Below are 19,058 nucleotides of genomic sequence, written 5' to 3'. Positions count from 1 at the left end.
TACAATAAGTTTCAAAAACCTGATCCAGTAGTGCCAGACTGAAGGGAGACAAGGAGTGCATGTCTGTCAAAATGGCAGTGCTTTGTTGACAGATGCAGACAGATTTATCAAAATCTCCATCTGTTCTTACTGTGTTTTCATTTCAGTAGAATTGGACTGTTTCTTCAAGCATAGATATTGTGTTTGCGAAGAATCTGGCATTGAAAATGCAGGTCCCATGACAGAAATACGCTATTGATTTGACAGAGCTGGAAACAGATTGGGCAGATTGATTATGGTTATTCACTTCCAAAAATTCTAATTATTTGTTACTGTCTGTCATGACACAAACTAGTGTTGCTACAGCGGTAGAATACAATAGTATCTCAGGGGGAATTAATTCCATGGTAACTGGTGAGCAAGTCCTGTGCGTCGATTCCTGATCAAAACAAACAACAGATCTATGTTATCTGTTCGTCTACTGTCAAGTAGGACAGCTATAACTTTGTTTAAAGTCAGACTGTATTTTATGTGGATTTGTAGGTTGATTAATGGTGTTTTTCTGTCTGACAGGAAGGAGAGGCTGTGGGCAGTGGAATTTTGCAGCTGCTGGTTACTGATAGAGATACGCCTCAGAACGGCCCTCCCTTCTCCTTCCATATTGTCTCTGGAAATGAGGACAAGAGCTTTCACGTAGACCAAGGTGGACTGCTGTCCATATCCTCCCAACTGAGGAAGAGAAACAAGCCTCAACATCTGCTAAAAATCCAGGTGAAAGTTTTCATACAAACTGCAATTACAAGCAACATATATGACATGCTTGTTTCGAGTTTAAAGGAATAGATTGAAATTCTGTAATCTTTTACTCATCTTCGTGTCATTTCTTTCATGTGTATTGTTACACACAAGTCATTCACTCAGAACCTCACATTTCTCCTTCACAATGACTTGTTTCGGGGCAATAATTCATGTATTCTACATAAATAATATATTCGATATAAGCATAATCCTATAATGTACTTAAAATAATTAAACAAATTGAAAGTTAGTAACTGTAATCTGATTACAAGAATTTAAAATGGAATGAATTACACTACTTTTTGGACTAAAAAGTAGTTATATTACAGTAACTAATTACTTTGTAATTGGATTACACCCAACACTTGACAAGCCTGTATGTCTTTCGTTCTTCTGTGGAACACAAAGGGAAAAGTTAGGTGGAAGGATTTATGCTGCTTTGTTTCATACTACAAAAGTAAATGATGACAAGTGCTTTCGAGCTCCAAAAATGACCAAAAAGCATCATAAAAGTAGTCCATATGAACCAGGCGCTATATTCCAAGTCTTCTGAAGCCATTCAATAGTTTTGTGTGACCAAAATGTATTTCATTATTCACTGAAAATCTTTCCCCTACTGTACGGCACTCAAATCACATTTGTGTCCGCATCCATTCAAAAATGGTGTGTCAAGATGTCCATGATGGCAAGCAGCATAGGATCTTGCCTGTTTTGTCAAGTAATTTTTATTTGTATTTGTATTGTATTGTATTTACTATTTTGGCTTCTGAAAACTTGGAATATAGTACACAAAATGGATGGATTTCTTTTATGATACTCTAATGATGGTTTTTTTTGTCATTTTTGGAGCTCAGTGGCCCCATTCCTTATTTACATTCATTCTATAGAAAGAACGTCTCCTGTTGTGTTTCACGGAAGAAAGTCATACAGGTTTGAAGCGAAGTAAATTATAACAGAAATGTAATTTTTTGGGTGAATTATTCCTTAAGATGAAAAAAAGGCAAATGGCACACTTCTCACAATCTGACCAAAACCCAGTGATTTTATGTAACATCTTCAATTATTTAAAGCAACTCTTTAAAGGTCAGTGTATTGTTCACACTTCACAATAATATATTTTTCACACTTCACATAAATATCATCTCCACAGGTCACTGACAGCGGGCACCCTCCACTCTCTTCTATATGTGTGGTGAAGATCAACGTCACAGAGCAGAGCAGATATCCACCCACTGTGACTCCACTAGAGGTGTTCATCACCACTGCTGGGGGGACGTTCTCGAAACGGGTAATCGGCAAGCTGCACGCCACCGACCAAGATCCGCACGACATCCTTTCTTACAAACTTGTCTCTGATGCCCTGGAAAGAGGCCTGTTCTCTGTAGACACAGTGGATGGGAAGATCATAGTAGAGAAGGACCTGGATCCAGGCCTGTATCAACTGAATGTGAGTGTGTCGGATGGGAAGTTTAGCATCTGGGCTGGGGTTAAGGTTCACGTTTGGGCTGCTTCTCAGCATGCTCTGGATCAAGGCTTCACATTGCAGTTAGCTGGTCTTTCAGCCGGGGAATTTGTAGCTGATCACTGGAGAAGTCTGCAACGCAACCTGGGCTTGGAGCTCAACATACCCAGACAAGAGCTCCACATCGCCAGCTTGCAACAACAGCCGAATTCTGTCAACTTGGAGGTACTGTTGGTCCGCCGAGCTCAGGATGGCTCGGTTCAACCTGTGCCTGCTCACCGTCTGACTGGGGTCCTCTCGGCCGTGGAAGATGCACTGGGTTTGAATGTTCTGAGACTGAAGCATGATGGTTGTGTGGGTGTTGGATGCCCACCACGGGGTTGCAGAAACTCAGTAGTGATGAGGGAGGGTAGAATGAGTAACTACGCCACAGCACGAGCTAACTTCATCACACCACAGCATAGCTGGGAGAGTGTGTGCTTCTGCAACGGTAGGCCACTAGATCATCATCATCTTATTCTGAATTCCACTGAGCATTAGACAAACCCAGAGGCCTTGAATATTATCCCATTTTCAACTTAGATATATCTTTATTTTGACTGTTCCTTAAATAGCAGCAGTTCACTGCAAAGTGAAAATTCTTCACTCACCCTCAGGTTGTTCCAAGACTGCAGGACTTTCTTTCTTACGTGGAACATAAAAGAAGTTTTGAAGAATGTCCAAGCAGTCCAATTTCCAATATAATGAAGTTGGGGCTGTAAATTTCCAGAAAGGACAAAAACTCCTCACTAAAGTAGTCCGCATCACTTTTGTACTATATTTCAAGTCTTCTGAAGCCATATGACTGCATTTATCACAGAAATTTACCTTCCATCATAAAGAGGCCATTTCTAATCTCATTTGCGCTAAAACTTGTAATGTAAAAAAATGTAAACTTGGCACATTAAAACGAGTCAGTGTCGCTTAATGCCATTGGTTCTCACGTGTCTCATGACTAGTTTGAATACACGAGCGTGAAACAGATATGGTCACTGTCTTCTTTCTTTGTATGGGCAAGAGCAGCTTGGACATTCTGCTAAATATCCTTTCATGTTCCACAAAAGAAAGAAAAAGATACAGATTTTGAACAATGAGGGTAAATGATGATGACTTTTAATTTTTGAGTGAACTATTCATTTTATCACTAAATCACTTCAAGGAATATTCAGTGTTAAATACAAGTTAAGATCAATTGACTATTTGTGGTATAATGTTGATTACCACAAAAATAAATTTAAACTCGTCTTTACAAAAAGTAAAAATCGAGGTTACAGTGAAGCACTTACAGTGAAAGTGGGGCAGATTTTTGGAGGGTTTAAAGGCAGAAATGTGAAGCTTATAATTTTTAAGGTCGTTTTAGGGTCTAAGGGTTTAGGGCATTGCGTCATCATGGCAATGAAGTTGCAAAACTGGACAACTTTACACAGAAAAGGTAAATAAGCGATTTTACCACTTTAAAATCATGTTAACATGCATATTGTTTTGTCGTCTTGAGGCTATACTTTTAATCGGATTTGTCCCATTCACTTCCATTGTAAGTGCATCACTGAACCTTAGATTTTTGCTTTTTTAAAGAAAGGGATGGACAAGTCGAATACATTTTGTGGGAATCAGTATTATGCCACAAATGCTGCCAACTGAGCTTAACCCGGATTGTTTCTTTAAGGAGTGAGAAAAAAGATGCTCTACATTAACATACGACTGAAATAATGTGTACCTAACCTAATGCCTTATATCATTCAACAGCAAGACACATTTTACCAAATGAATTTGCAATTTATGCTTCCTACATTTTAGAATCTGCTTTGAGATTTGATGGCAAGGGTTATCTGAAATACCTCTATCAAATGGAAGAGGACAAACAGAACTTCCATCTGTCTCTTCGACTAAAGACATCAGATAATGAAGGCATAGTAATGACCACCAATGCCTCTGACTGGGGAACATTAGAGGTACGACAGTTTCCAATTAACACAAAAATCTTTACTTTATTCTTTTGTCTGTCACATTCAAGCACACAAAGCTCTTACTTAGGATGTGCATGAATTTAATGAATGTGTAAGCAAGGTATAAATACAAATGCAAATAGGAAGAAAGAACACATACTGATAACAATGGACAGATCACAGGAAATTTAATTCCACCTAATGACAAATCAGAGGTTCAGAAAGTGCTTTACTTTGTCCAAAAGGCTCTCTGCTCGGTTTTTCACATCGCAAAACCCTCTGAAGAGGGTTAAGAGGCTGGTGTGAAGGAGATGATGCTTAATAATGCATACCCCTGTAGCATCAGTGTAATACTTTCAAATTTGATGTACCCACAGAAGCTATGTTTTTTAATGCATCGAACAGGAAACTAATACATGAATATGTGAGCCATCCATTATTTGTCGGTGGAACGCTGAGGAGGCATAATGTCAGCGTGCATCATAATGCATCGCAAAGTTGTTGGTGAGGTTGAAAGAGAACTAACTCTGCATTCTCCATCGTCTTTCACAACTACCTTCAGCCCTAAAAAGCGCTTTTTATCTCCCACAGAGCGAGCAAGGAGAGCATGCACTCCCCACTGTGCAGGAACACAACCTATCAAACCCACCTTAGCAAGAGCCTTTGCTGGCTCTTTATCCATTCACAACAACTTGGGCACAGCCCGTAAACATTTAACTTCACGCAAGCCACAAACAAGACATTTGTGTGTGTGTGTGTTAAAATATTTTCTCTTATCCCAGTTTAATGTGCGGAAACAACTAAGTAAGCCATTCATTGTTTGACTTTCCTAAACAGCGTAAATGCAGCTCTGTGGCGCTTTCAAAACATTGCTCTTTTTTTGAGTGGTCTGTTATGTCAAATTCGAATTTGAAGTGGTCCTAATTGCTTCCCAAACAATGGAAGGCGGAATGGTAGGGATGTTAGAGAAACCTGTTCAGAAGCAAAACATCATTACTTTGTGCAGCAAAAAAAAATTTTTATGTCGTCTTGGATTTACACTGACCCCTAGGGGCAGCATCGTTCAAGCGCAATAGACTTCAGTTACAGTTGTCATTGTAGAAATTCACTATTAACAGTCAACCATTATTAATTTAATCCATGAGTGAAAATGTCCAATAATAGGATGGATACGGAGGTTAAGCGAGTAGTATTCGGTTGGTCATTTGATTCTAACATGGCAGCCCCCATGTGCGGACCCTCTCCATGTAGAATAAAACGGCTTTCATAAAGTTAATGATATGACCGAAGTTTTCATCTCATATGATTGGTTATGGTTTTATACATATATTTCAAGATTACAATTTATTTCTTTAAGAGTAAAACTTTCTTATTGAACAATGAGTGCATCTTTAGTACAATAAAATCTTTGGAAACACAATTTCCAAGATCTCATTCAAGACTGCAACTGAAAGTGATACCAAATGTGTTTGTGTTTGTTTATCTAGCTGGCGGACAAGGAGCTGCGTTTCAGATATAGATGTGGCAACATGCTCCCTACCAGCCTGCAGGTGGCCAACCACCCTGTTGCTGATGGCCGTTGGCATCATGTCTCTCTGGAGGTCAATGGCACAACCCTGAGCCTCACCATAGATGCCAGCCACACCAACTCAATTGTTCTGCCACAACCGTGCAAGCTAACTCAATCTGGTGGGGACCTGATGCTGGCCAGCTCTAATCCAAGCACACATGCCCAGCGACTGGGCTTCACAGGCTGTTTGGAGAGCTTAGAGTTCAATGGAGAGACAATGAGAAGAGACAATGGGGCGCCAGGAACTGGCCCACAGAGTGGCAGACTCTTTGGGATCTACCAGTGCTGCTCTGATGTGAAGATCTGTGCCAGTAATCATTGCGAGAATGGAGGCACTTGTGTTGAAGACTCCAGTGGAGGTGGGAATGAATTAATGTTATTCATAGGGAGGAATTTACTACAAATGAATTGTGCCCACTGATAGCATTGTTTATTTGCATGCACTGTCTGCGTTATTTTAGCACCGATTCACTAAAGGAATTATTTGCTGCAGTTTCCCCGGTAATTAGTGCTAGTTTGTGAAGGATGCAGCAGACTACCACGATCTGGCATAGCCAGCCTTACTGGGACTGTACAGTATTACTCTACCACTGTAGTCCAGCCACCTGAATCGGCTCAATTAAATGCTGGAAGTGATAATATGCCCAGTTGTAATGCTCCTCTCCATCATTTGATCATCATTTGATGAATTACTGCTGCTATGATCACTAGAAAATATACACAAACAGATTTAATGATGTTTTAAAATTATTTAATTAAAATAAGTCCGCCGCATATACAGTGCCTGGTCAAGTTGGACTGTGGATGCTTAGCGAATAAGACACAGAGTCTGAAAAACATGGCACTCCTGCGCGAGATGCGTGATAAACAGTGATATGTTCTTGGAGTATATGAAAGAATACTAGGCAGCACTACACAGATATGGAAATAAAGTCAGGGAGATAATAATCTCAGAAGTACCATCCAAAAGACTTACCAATACATCTTTAACCTCAATCCAAAGAAGTTCCTATTGATATACAATATCTTTGCTAGCTTGATCATTTATTTTGTAGAACTATAATACTTATGATTTTTAATTTTTCCACCAGAGTTTCGCTGTAGCTGTCCATTGCTGTTCTATGGCTCTCGCTGTGAGATGGACAATCTAACGGTCAACCCTTGCACATCTCAGCCCTGTACTCTTGGCTTGTGCGTGCCAAACACTCAAGGTTACACCTGCAACTGTTCCGATCAAATTGCTGTAAACGGGTAAGACTCACATAGTAAAGCTCTTGGGATCACACATGTATCCTCCTCATGTCCTTGGTGAAGACATTGAGAAGTCTAATTTGCTTGAGAAATGCTATTTGTGTATTCAGTCCTTTTAATCTCTTTTATGAACACATGCGCACATGGCATAGATGTGTTAAGTGCATTTTACGTTCAGCCGTAACTCGCTGTGTGCAGAATTAGCCGTGTGCTTTTGATTTAACAAATTAATACATTATTGATTGGCCCCTGTAACCCCAAAGCTTGTACAAATTAGTCATGGAGTGAGAATTCCAATCAATAAATGTCCTTATGTGTGTCTAACTCCATATGCTTCAAAGCATTAAGCAATATTGGTTACCAGCGTCTCTGTTTATGTATATTCAGTATTGACAATCGAGAAAGTACATGTAGGATAGCATATTGACATATTTTAAAGAAATAGTTTGAAAATCATTTACTCACCCTCATGTTGTTCCAAAATCATATGACTTGTGAAAACGCAAAAGGAGATGAAAGGCAGAATGTTAGCCTCAGTCACCATTCATTTTCATTGTATGGCAAACAATTATGCAATGAAAGTGAATGGTGTTTCAGGCTAATATTTTGCAGTTGTGTTTCAAGGAAAAATTAGTCAAATGGGTTTGGAACAACTTGAGGGTGACTGAATGATGACATCATATTAATTTTTGGGTGAACTATCCCTTTAAATAGCATTTTGCTCATTCTTTTTTGCATTAATATTATTATGCATGCAGCTTTGACCTCATACTAATTGAGAGACTACATGGATAATTTGTACGTTTAAAAATGAATTTGTCACACTGCAGAACCATTTACAATGAACTAGTGAAGGCAAAGAAGGTGATAATGGTGAAAAACTTATCCTGTAACTGGTCACTTGGTGACCAGTTACAGGATCTAACATATAAACTTTCCCTTATACATTCATAAAAAATTCACCCTAAAATCTTAAAGTTCCATGGACGTGTTATGGGTCAGCTACCAATGTGCCATTTTCAGTAAATGTTAATTTAGTTCTCATATATATGACTCAGTTTGAGAACATCTAGATCAGTACGTCCCATATGCTTCTTACATTCTGTCAATTGTTCCCTGTCTTTGCAGATGTAGAATTGATGCATGCACTCCAAATCCATGTGTCGCCGGTTTTGCCTGTTCAGTGGCAGAAAACTCAATCCACTGCGAGCGCACCACATCCCCTCCTTACGTGGAGATTGCAGAGATCTGCGCAGGCATACTGGGACTTGTCCTCCTCGTTGTGGCCTTTGTGTGTTTCCGAAAACGCTATGCCAGCAATAAAAAGCACAAGTCAGGCTGTGTGCAAGATTCCAACGGTTACTTCCCAACTTTACCCAAAAGCATAATGAAAGAAACTGAGATCAGCTCTCCTATGGAGATCAGCACCATGATGATTGGCTTAGGAAGTGATCCGGACCACAGTCCCTTCCGTTCATTGAAGCCTTGTGAACAACGGGAGCTCGGCCCCCAGGTAGGGCCTCGATCACAGAGGCCTCAAGGTCCTGTGATTTGCAGTGTGGCCCCTAATCTACCTCCACGACCCTCTTCCAGCTCCGATAATGATTCTATTATGAAAAACAACTGGGAGCACGACTATGAAGGTGAGAACTCAAGTTTTATTTATTCTTTTTTCCAGCTTTAACAGGGTCTTCAGTTAATGTGGAATTTAGTCACATTATAAAAGATGAGATAGGTTGAGGACAAATCGCGAGTACACTTGTGCAGGTCAATGGAAAAACATGTGCGGGTCGTATTCAATCATATCTTCTATTTGCTGCAGCAATGAACTGCTTTTTTGTTTCCATCTGTTCCTTTCTTTAAAACTATGGCTTAAAAACTGTAACCATCACATTTGTTATTGTGAAATAATTAAACCTCAAGGTCAATTTTGCATCTTAAACACAGCATTTCTAAAATAGTTGAGAATGAAAGTACATAATAAAGGAAGAATTATAAAACAGATCATTTCCACTCTAAATTCTGATTGGATGAGCGGTGTTCAAAGTCATTGTAAAAGTATAATAAATGCACACCTGGGACCAATACACATTCTATACTAATGCATCAAGTAAACAGCCTAGTGTTAGGATAATGAACTTTATCACAGGGCGGAAAAAATTGTTTATTCTAAAACATTATTAATTATTAGTAACTTTTTAATAAATATTAAAGTGTATTTTACCTGTGCTGTTGCTGCTGTTATATAAAAGCAATAACCCACTCAAGTCTGTGCATTACAGTGATTTTACCGTGCGTAAGGGTAGTAATACCTGTGGTAAAATCACTATAACACACAGTCTCTTATGGCTTAATGCTTTAAAGGGACAGTTCACCAAAATTAATATTCTGACATCATTCACTCACACTCATGTTGTTCTAAACCTGTATGATTTCTATCTCATACTGGTCTCATGAACATAAGGTGACCTTGGCAACATTTTTGCAAAACGAAATTAAGTGCCTTATTACATGTTGGGCTGCAGTTTTGCAGTGAGATGTCCAGCGGGTGCCGCCAAAAGCGAGTGAAATGTTGTGGTAATCAGATGAGGTTTTTAAGTTGAATATTAGATGGAGGTTTTAATGAGTAAAACACACTTCTCTTACATAATCCTTCAACCTAAACTTATCTAAAATCAAATGAGAGGTAGACACAAAACAGACAGCCTTACCATAATCAAATGCCTAATCCTTACCCATAGGATTTGTCCAAAAACAAAATGATAAATAAAAAGCATATTTTCTGAAGCAACCACATCATCTTGTGTCACATTTATGTCACTTGCGTGCTTTACTGGTCTCGAACTGCAGTCTTCCAAGCTCAAAGTCTAACACTCTATTAGGTGAGCTACCGCCGAGGCTAATCACATTGGAATAAGTGTGTAAATGTAAGTGAGTTTGTAATACAAGCGTTAAAATGTATCAGTTTTCAAATTATGCATTATAGTAAAAGTGTTTCGATATCATTTCATAACAGCAGATTTGTGAGTAATAGGGTGAAAAATAAGTGTTTATGAAGTCATAATCAGCCATTGTAGTCGTGATTTGTATGAAAGTGAATAAAAAGTACAGTTGTTGTAGCACCTCTAATGTTAATTTCACCAGGAAACTGCGACGAAACGTATAATTCAGAAGTCAGTTTGCAAAAATTTAGATATGGTAACGTTCATTCTATGAGACTAGGTTGTTCCATCTTCAGTGAAACACAAAAAGAGATTTTAGGAAACAAATTTGCCTCAGTCAGTATTCACTTTCATTGCATCTTTTTTGGTGCAGTCAATGGTGACTGAGGCTAACATTTTTCCTTACATCTCCTTTTGTGTTTCACTGAAGATGGAACAACCTAGTCTATCCATATAAAGAATCAATTAATAATGTATTATATATATATATATATAAGAGCAATACACCAATCTTTCTAAATTCTCATTTACAGTGTATCCAGCTGATCCTGACTACTATGGCCGGCCTTCCGTTCAAGCCGTTCAAGAATTCCCACAGTTTGACATTGTGGAGAGCACGTACTCAAATGCTTCAACCGAGTCCCGCAGAAACTCTCGTTTTGGAGGCTTCCCATTCCCCCTTGAGCGAGCCGATCGCCGTGCTCCATTGCCCCCTTGTTACAGCAACCAGAACTTAGATGACTTCCTGGGGCCAGATGGGCTGCCCCTGCCCAGCTCCCAGTGCCCTAATGAGTACACTGCCATAAGCTACTACCCTACCCAGCACACTCGCAGCCTTGACAATGTTTCCAGTGGCTATAAGAGACTCAGTGTGCGTTTGAGCGTAGCCCAGCCTTCCTATGCGGACAGTAGTGGATCCAAGCGGGCTGGATCTGCTAGAAGGACATCTCGCAGTTATGCTGGCTCAGATATGGTAGAAAGTGATTATGGCAGTTGTGAGGAGGTCATGTTCTAGGCAACAGATTGAGGACTCCAATGGATCAAGTGACCTGGATGGTTTAAAAGGCCTTGTGTGAGTGGAAGTTACAGAGGGGAAGGTAATTTCCTACATATAGTATATGAAGCTCAATGGCTATAAGCCACAGAGGCACTGAGAATATCAGTATTAATAGTCATATTCAGGGAAAAATGTAATATCTTTTTAAAATCAAACTTTCCTGATTTGCCCTTAACATGTCTGTAGAATTATGGCATGACTTTAAGAAGTCTACAGTATGGTTATAAATGACATTGTCTGGAGATTATGCGCCCTCGATTGGTATTATGTATTGCCACTTCAGTCTTACCCCATCCTGTTCTTTAAAAAAAAAATACTGAATATTATTATCAGCACATTTGTCAAATAACCGATTGTAGTGTTGCATGTCAATATCAGCTTGGATGCCAGCTGTGGGACAGCTGATTATTTCTGTAAACATAGCTGAGGTAGGTTTTTCTTTAAGTCCCGTATGTGCTCACAGAAACCAGCATGCTATGAAATTTAAATCGTTTTCAAACACGCCATATGGCATGTGCATTTCTGGTGGTGCAAGGTATCCAGACCATATTTCACTACAACAAAAAAACAGTATAGAGTTTAGTGAAAATAGACTGAAGCAGAGGCTGGTTCCTTGCTGTATCAAAAGTAAGTACACAATGTGAAATAACAAGTGTTTATGAAATATCAAATATATTGTAGGGCCCCTATTACAATTTATTGTGTTTGACTGATATCAGTGGCTGTTAGAGAAAGGTAATATTGGCTCTTCTGTTGAGATTTGTCTAAATTGTACTTGGTGAATAGTAATTACAGAAATGCAGTAATTTAGAATGTGAACTCTGCACTAGCTTCTAATGCTGCAGACATCTGCAGTGTTAGGAGATTTCAGTGATCAAAGGCAATCAAACACAAGCCATGGGAAATTACAATGCAGCTTCTCATGGCTCAATTATTCTTCTTGACAAACTGTCATAATGCTTCCTAATCATCAGAATGTTCAAAAATACTTTGCCAAAGTAGGAAAAATCATCTGCTAATGAGACAAGGACGGAGAGAAGCAACTTATGTGTGTGAAGATTAAAAACAACAGCTGCATTTTATATTCTAAAGAGATTCCGTCTTTGATCTGTATTCATAACAGTGATGTGGTCTTTATGGTTCAATATTCTGTTGTTTTGATTTTAAAGATTGAATACAGATTTCCAACTCAGCACTTCTTATTTAATGCAAAGATGATGTGAATGCTACTGGCACAAGTGTGATTAATTTTAAATCTGTAACAGAATATTGGCCGTGTCATCAAATTATTTTGCATGTGCTCAATGAAACTGCACCCCACCTTATTGTAGTGTTTAGTCTGCAGTGTTTCAGATTTGACATAGTTCAGTGTTTATGTACAGTATGTATAATTTGCGGCTGTAGCAAGTATTTGTAGAGACTGTGATGTTCATGGTGAACTGCTAGTTGTTTGTGTAGTTGCTGGGTGTGGTTTTGTGCAGTAAGTTGCAAATGCAAATGTAACTTTTTGTGTATTTTGTAAATTCAATGTGGGATGAATCCCATGTTTTAAATGAGTTCCTCTGTGAGAGAATTTGTGTTGTTTTTGCCATTTCTCATCTCTGTAGAAAATACTATGAATTATCTCTATCAAAATAAAATGATGTTTAATATACAGAATGTACCCTCTGTTTTATTTGGAATATTTAAGGGATAGACTTGGTTATGCATCACCCTGGACTACACTGTTTTATTTTTGTTTTTTTTTTCAAAGATTCTCCCCAGTTAATATTAAATGTGCCTCATGTGGTAACATCTAAATTAATGGGGTTTCTTCATGTTCAAAATATTATTTAATATGATATGGAACACAAAAGGAATATACATTTTTTTTTATACAGCAGAATGTCTAAGCTGATGCTGCTGCTGCTTTTCCATACAATGAAAGTGAATGGTGACCCCCATTGGCATAGAATTGGGGGGTGACAATGCTTCAGTGCTGTAAAGGGTTGATTTCCTCAATCATGCATCTGTCCTTGTTTACATATTTTTTATCAACGCTGAAGATTATTTAGTATGAGATACCCTGTAATTGTGTGACTGTGAGTCTGTCATAATCAGACAAAAAACGGAAGTCCCCCCTCCGTTGTACGAGTTGGTATTGCCCAACTAGTGTCGCACAATCTCCCTCTAGCATTGACAGCAGTGTCACGTGGTACCTGCTACTTTTCTCTGCGCTGGCCAGGATTGGCCATTCACAGTCGTTTTTTTAATTAATGGATGAGGATTTTTTTAGATAATGCTGAGGCAGATTTTCATTCACAGGTTTGAATACTTGCATTTCAGATGAGCAGGTAAGAATTGTCATTTTCTGAAAGGGAAATGTTTTTTCTGTATGTTTGATATGATACACAGTGTATAAATATTTAAGAGTATGTCTCCTCCAGACCCACATTTGGACCCCCCAATGTTCAAACCACATGTACGCCATTGACCAAAGCTACAAGTTTTTCAAGGAAAGATTTTCAGTGAATAACGACTTAAATTTTAGTCTGTTCCTCACACAAAGCTATCATATGCTGTTAAAATACATTGGGTCATCACTTTAAGGACATGTACAATACGTTTTCTTTTGAAAACACATTGTTTTAGCTACTTTTACACCATTAATCCACACTGGAACTGCGTTTCCCTCCACCAGAAACGGAGAGTTTAGAAAAAGCTCTCCATTACCGCATATTTTAGAAACAGAGTTTCCAAATGAATACAGATGAGTGTGGATATCGCCTGATGTAACAACTAGACATTTTCATGTTTTACATGGTAGTGGAAATGAAGATGATGAATTGGTAGTTTTTTTGTAATTTATCCACCTTTTGATCAGAGTTTTACTTTTCTCTGTATGTCTTTCATTTGCACAATAAAACCGAGAGGACTGTCTTATACACTCATTTTTATACACTCGGTTTTATTTACTTTTAGCTTAAGAACATCACCCAATAGTTTCCATCCCAAAATCTTTGAAAAAGTTGAGAGATGAGTGCTTAATTAAGCTGAATTAAGTAAGAATTAAGTATCTGCTTTCACATGCTGAATAAAGAATAAAAGCTATTAGAATAATGGAAGAACATATACGATCAAGGTCATGAATCAAAGAGCAGCAATACATGTTTGACCACTGAATACTGTTACTCAGCAATTTCTCAAGATTTATGCACGAGTGAAAGTGGAGCAGTCATATTACGTCACAAATCTCCTGTCTTCGAGCAATAGAACTTCCCAGACCTCATAGCTGACATCCCTTGAGTGTTTTCGGAAATAAGAATGTAAACTTATAACAGTACTGAGTGCCATAACTCTCTTAAAATTGTACACGAGACATTTTAAGACACATGTTGTATGCTTAAATAACATATAGGAAGTAACTGTTTGGCATTTGCCTTCAGCTATCTCCTACACTAGGCTACCAGTTAAAAGTCGGAAACAAATACTATATCTTTATTATTATTATTTTCACATTTTAAATTGACATTTAAGTCATCAAAACTATGAAATAAGACAAATCGATGTATGAGAATTATGCAGTGACCAAAAATGTTAAACAAATCAAAATGATCTTCAAAGAAGCCATGCTTTTACAGCTTTGAAAATTCTTTCAAACAATGTCATGAAGTATCCACCTGGGATGCTTTGTAAACAATATTGAAAGAGTTCCCAAGTACAGTATACTGGCCACTTTTTGGCTGCATTTTCTTTACTATCCTTAAATTAAATTAAATGAAATTATAAAATATAATTCAAATTATAAAATATAATTAAATTATTATTTTAAATTACAGTCTTTCAAGGGATAGTTCACCCCAAAATTAAAAATTCTCTCATCATTTACTCATCCTCATGCCATCCCAGATGTGTATGACTTTTTTCTTCTTCTGAACACAAACAAATATCTCAGCTCTGTGGGTCCAGACAATGCAAGTGAATGGTGACCAGACCTTTGAAGCTCCAAAAATCACATACTGTAAAGGCAGCATAAAAGTAATCAATATGACACCAGTGGTTAAATCTGTCTCCAGAAACAATGTAATAAGTGTGGGTGAGAAACAGATAAATATTTAAGTCCTTGTATTTTTTTCTTTTTTTTTTTTTACCATAAATCTCCACTTTTACTTTCAAAATGTGAAAGTGAAAGTGGAGATTTATAGTGGAAAAAAAAAAAAAGACTTGGATATGTATCTGTTTCTCACTCACACTTATCTAATCGCTTATGAAGATATGGATTTAACCACTGGAATCTTATGAATTACTTTATGTTGCCTTTTTGTGATTTTTTGAGCTTAAAAGGTCTGGTCACCATTCACTTGCATTGTCAGGACCAACAGAGCTGAGATATACTTCTAAAAATCTTTGTTTGTGTTCTGTAAAAGAAAGAAAGTCATGCACATCTGGTATGGCATGAGGGTGAGTAAATGATGAGAGAATTTTAATATTTGGGTGAACAATCCCTATGAACTAAATATTAAAATTGAAGAACACATTTTAGTTTTTATTTCAAAGAAATGTATACTGTACGTAGGTACAATTTATATTTATCTGAAAAATGAATTTAAGGCATTTAAGCACAAGCCTTTAAATCAAAATGAAAATTAAATTAATACAATTAAAAAAATTAAATTAAATTAAATTACATTTTAAAATGTTAAATTAAATTTCATTTTTAAAGAATACATTAAATTAATAAAATGATTTAATAAAATCCATTTAAGGCATTTAAGCACAAGCCTGATTCAAAGTGTTTTTAGGATCACGAGAAACATAAATTCAGTCAAGTGTGTCCAAACTTTTGACTGGCAATGTGTGTGCATTAACAGAAGACTATTTACACACTTAAACAGCTCATGAACATAAAGGGATCACCTCACACAAACCTTTTGAGCACTCGGCTGTGACCCAAACGTCTGTAATCAACACTGTCACTGAGCATTATTCTGCTGTCAGTCAATTTCCATTTAAAAGAAAACACCACTTCCCTCATACTTACTTGAACATTGCAGTGTGAGCATAGAGAGACATAATTTTAATGGATACAAATGAACTCCCCCTTAATCTCCATGTGACACTCTCACGCAGCTTAATAAACAGTATTGTGGGTCTATACTCTCACACATCTGGATTGTTAAACGCTGGGGCGGGTGTATACGGTACACTGTTTTGCATTCATCATCATGATCTGCAAACAAGAGTCTGCTTATTAATGTGACCCTCAGCCATTTCTGGGTCAACAGATGGAGGGCAGCAGTGGATTGTGTACTCAGATTAGTGCATTTATAGTGCTTTTTGAAAAGAGGGGAGATGAGTAGTCATCGGCCGTGGAAAAAAATATACAGTGTACATCATACGCCCACAACTCACGTGCGAATACAAATATGGAAAAACAGGGAACCGTCCACTAGGGAATTGTCCTTATCTTTCAGATATGTCACATCTGTCTGTTTGGCACCTAATAAATGATTTTCAGTAATATATGGCACCCCATGGTACAGTAAAACTTACTATAAGTGTAAGTGCCCATGATATTAATCATGAAAATGTCTTGCAGTCGTAAACAACTTAGTTTCAAGAAGTAGATAATCATACAATTCCAATATTTCTGAAAAAATAAGGTATTGTATCTTCAGCATGAAATCAATGTAGAGTATGTAGTAAATGAGCACATGTATGTCTTGACACTGGTATTCTGTCATAAATGTATCAATAAACCAGCCAAGAATGACAAGATAAAGGCTGAATTATTTATGGACCTGACAGACTGACAGATGATGAGGTAGTGGAATATATCAGATGAAAAAAGGTATAATTACTGACACCTTATGAGCCACAAAACCCAGATTGTTACTTAATTAAAATTAACTAAAGCAACTCAATTCTAGAACATTTGTCACAACTTGATTTTATTGCGTTCTATCCATTTAAATTTGTATAAATTTATGTTAACTTAATCCATTTGAGTTGGGACTACATGAATAGGTTTTGTGGTGTTAATGGTGGTGTAAAACTGGGCAGAAGATTTCCATTTTCCCTGCATGATTTGCATGAGACTAGATAGGGAGAACAAGTGTTGAAATAAAGTGTTTTTTGAGCAAGTGCTTAGCTTGAGGGTGGACATTCACTTTCAAGTGATACTTGATTTGAGTGCTGCTTAGCTCTGTAAGCAGCTGCAATTGACAGTGCAACAGTTTCACGGTCCTTAATTGAATAAAACAAAATATATATATATATATATATGTTGGCTCAGTGGAACTGACTTAATATGAGTGAAAGACATTAAATTGCTTGTAAAAAAATGTTCTCAAATTCAATTAAGTAAGGGTAATAACACAATAACAGCATCTTCTTGACTGAATAGAAAAAACACCACCAAAAAAACAAGCATAAACTCATTTATGGATTTCTGAAATTGTTGAAGCATTGTAAACTGTAAGGTGTGCATTGAAAAGGCATGAGGGATGATGGGAAATGTGAATGAGACAACCATATGCATCCAGTCCAAAAGAGATCCAAGGGTTTTGATTGTGTTTGTCAGATGAATAAATTGAATTGCAGGTCATCAGTGATGTTTTAGATCTTTTAAATGGGATCTGACTGCTAATGAATGTGGCTAATGGAACAGGCACACTTAAGGTGCTGCACTTTTATTGTCTGCAAGTAGTGTGGATCATAATTTACACTCAGTTGACATACAAACTTTTATTACTTTTATTACACACTCAACCTAAATCAATAGACACAATAAAAACAGTTGACTACAAGGAAAACACTGTCCATGCTTTGTTTATTGTTTAATATGCAACTGGCTTTGCATCATGTTTTCATTCTGGCATCACATGGTAATGTTCCCTGCTTGGTTTTCAGTTGGCTGCTGTTTAGTCAGAGCTGGTTTCGTGTGCTCGAGTCTAATGTACACCTGGTGACTGGGACATGACAGCATGCTTTCAGCTCTGCGCGTGGCAGGCTGGAGCCATCAGGTGCCCTCACATCAACGCGAACATCCTCAGCATCAGTATCCAGCATCACGCAAACAAGTATTAATGTCTGTCTCTGGATCTCCCATTGCGTTTCTCGATGATACTAAGAGAACTCTTAAGTTTTGAAGTTTGGGAGCGTCCTTCGTTTATTTCTCGGCGGCTTTTGCCGACATTGTGAATGAATGGTACACGGTGAAACCATGAATGAACACGGCTACTGTATTTTATGTGCAAATGCATCCGATTGATGAATGGACGTCTTGACAGATGCGTTTCATCCACAGCGCGCGCTTCATTCATTCTCATTGCCGACCAAAGAGAAGATGGAATATAACCGTCCCTCAGTTTGTCAAACAGGATTGTTTGAATAAAAACGAGCGCGAATCGCTGACATTTTAATCGAAAGTGTAGTATTTTTTATGTATTTCCTAAAAAAAAAAAAAACCCTTAAAAAACGAATTTCATTTTGTAAATATTGAAATGTGTATTGACATCTCTTTTGACTGACGTTATGACTGAAATTGACTATACATCCTTACAATTTTCAACGAGCAAAATGTATTATTGAGGGCCGTTCACACCGAACGCGTTTTTGCGTCCGTTTACTCTTGTTTTTAGTTGTTACGCCGCGTCCAGCTGTTTTTTTTTTTTTTTTTCAGCGCTACGTTTTGTAGACGCCGTGTCAGGTTAAAAAAAAGTAAATATAAATAAAAAGGACGTTAACTTTTAAACGCGCGTCTCGAGACATCTGCGTTCTGTTTATATGCGTTGCGCTGCGTCTAGCGTTCGATCTGAACGTCCCCAGATGGTAAAGTATCGCAAATTTGAAATTAGAACGTTCATTAAAATCGTTACGTTTGTGAGGCGATTTGACATTTAAATGTATCTTGCGTTCCATGGCGCACATTAGTGTGGAACCCAAACGGCTGCTGTTGTTCGGTGTCTGAATGCACGCGCTGCTCGAAAGATACCCGTGGCACGGAGGACTCTACCCCTCACCGCTGTCCCAT

At 37.8% G+C, this 19,058-nt stretch overlaps 1 protein-coding gene across 1 annotated transcript in view; it reads left to right on the top strand.

The window, feature by feature from the left end:
* Positions 1 to 12,703, top strand: part of LOC127413444 (protocadherin Fat 2-like) — a 53,016-nt gene extending 40,313 nt beyond the window's left edge. The window contains exons 18-24 of the mRNA XM_051650601.1: positions 553 to 750; positions 1,928 to 2,729; positions 4,076 to 4,230; positions 5,712 to 6,153; positions 6,886 to 7,045; positions 8,174 to 8,688; positions 10,521 to 12,703. Of these exons, the coding sequence (XP_051506561.1) occupies positions 553 to 750; positions 1,928 to 2,729; positions 4,076 to 4,230; positions 5,712 to 6,153; positions 6,886 to 7,045; positions 8,174 to 8,688; positions 10,521 to 11,002 (2,754 nt within the window). The 3' untranslated portion in view covers positions 11,003 to 12,703. The remainder of the gene's footprint in view (positions 1 to 552; positions 751 to 1,927; positions 2,730 to 4,075; positions 4,231 to 5,711; positions 6,154 to 6,885; positions 7,046 to 8,173; positions 8,689 to 10,520) is intronic.
* Positions 12,704 to 19,058: the final 6,355 nt, after the last annotated feature.

The sequence above is a fragment of the Myxocyprinus asiaticus genome, chromosome 22 (genome assembly GCF_019703515.2).
Source record: "Myxocyprinus asiaticus isolate MX2 ecotype Aquarium Trade chromosome 22, UBuf_Myxa_2, whole genome shotgun sequence".
NCBI classification, from domain to species: Eukaryota; Metazoa; Chordata; class Actinopteri; order Cypriniformes; family Catostomidae; genus Myxocyprinus; species Myxocyprinus asiaticus.
The sequence above is the reverse complement of the archived record's forward strand: the minus strand, read 5'-3'. Positions and strand labels throughout refer to the sequence as shown.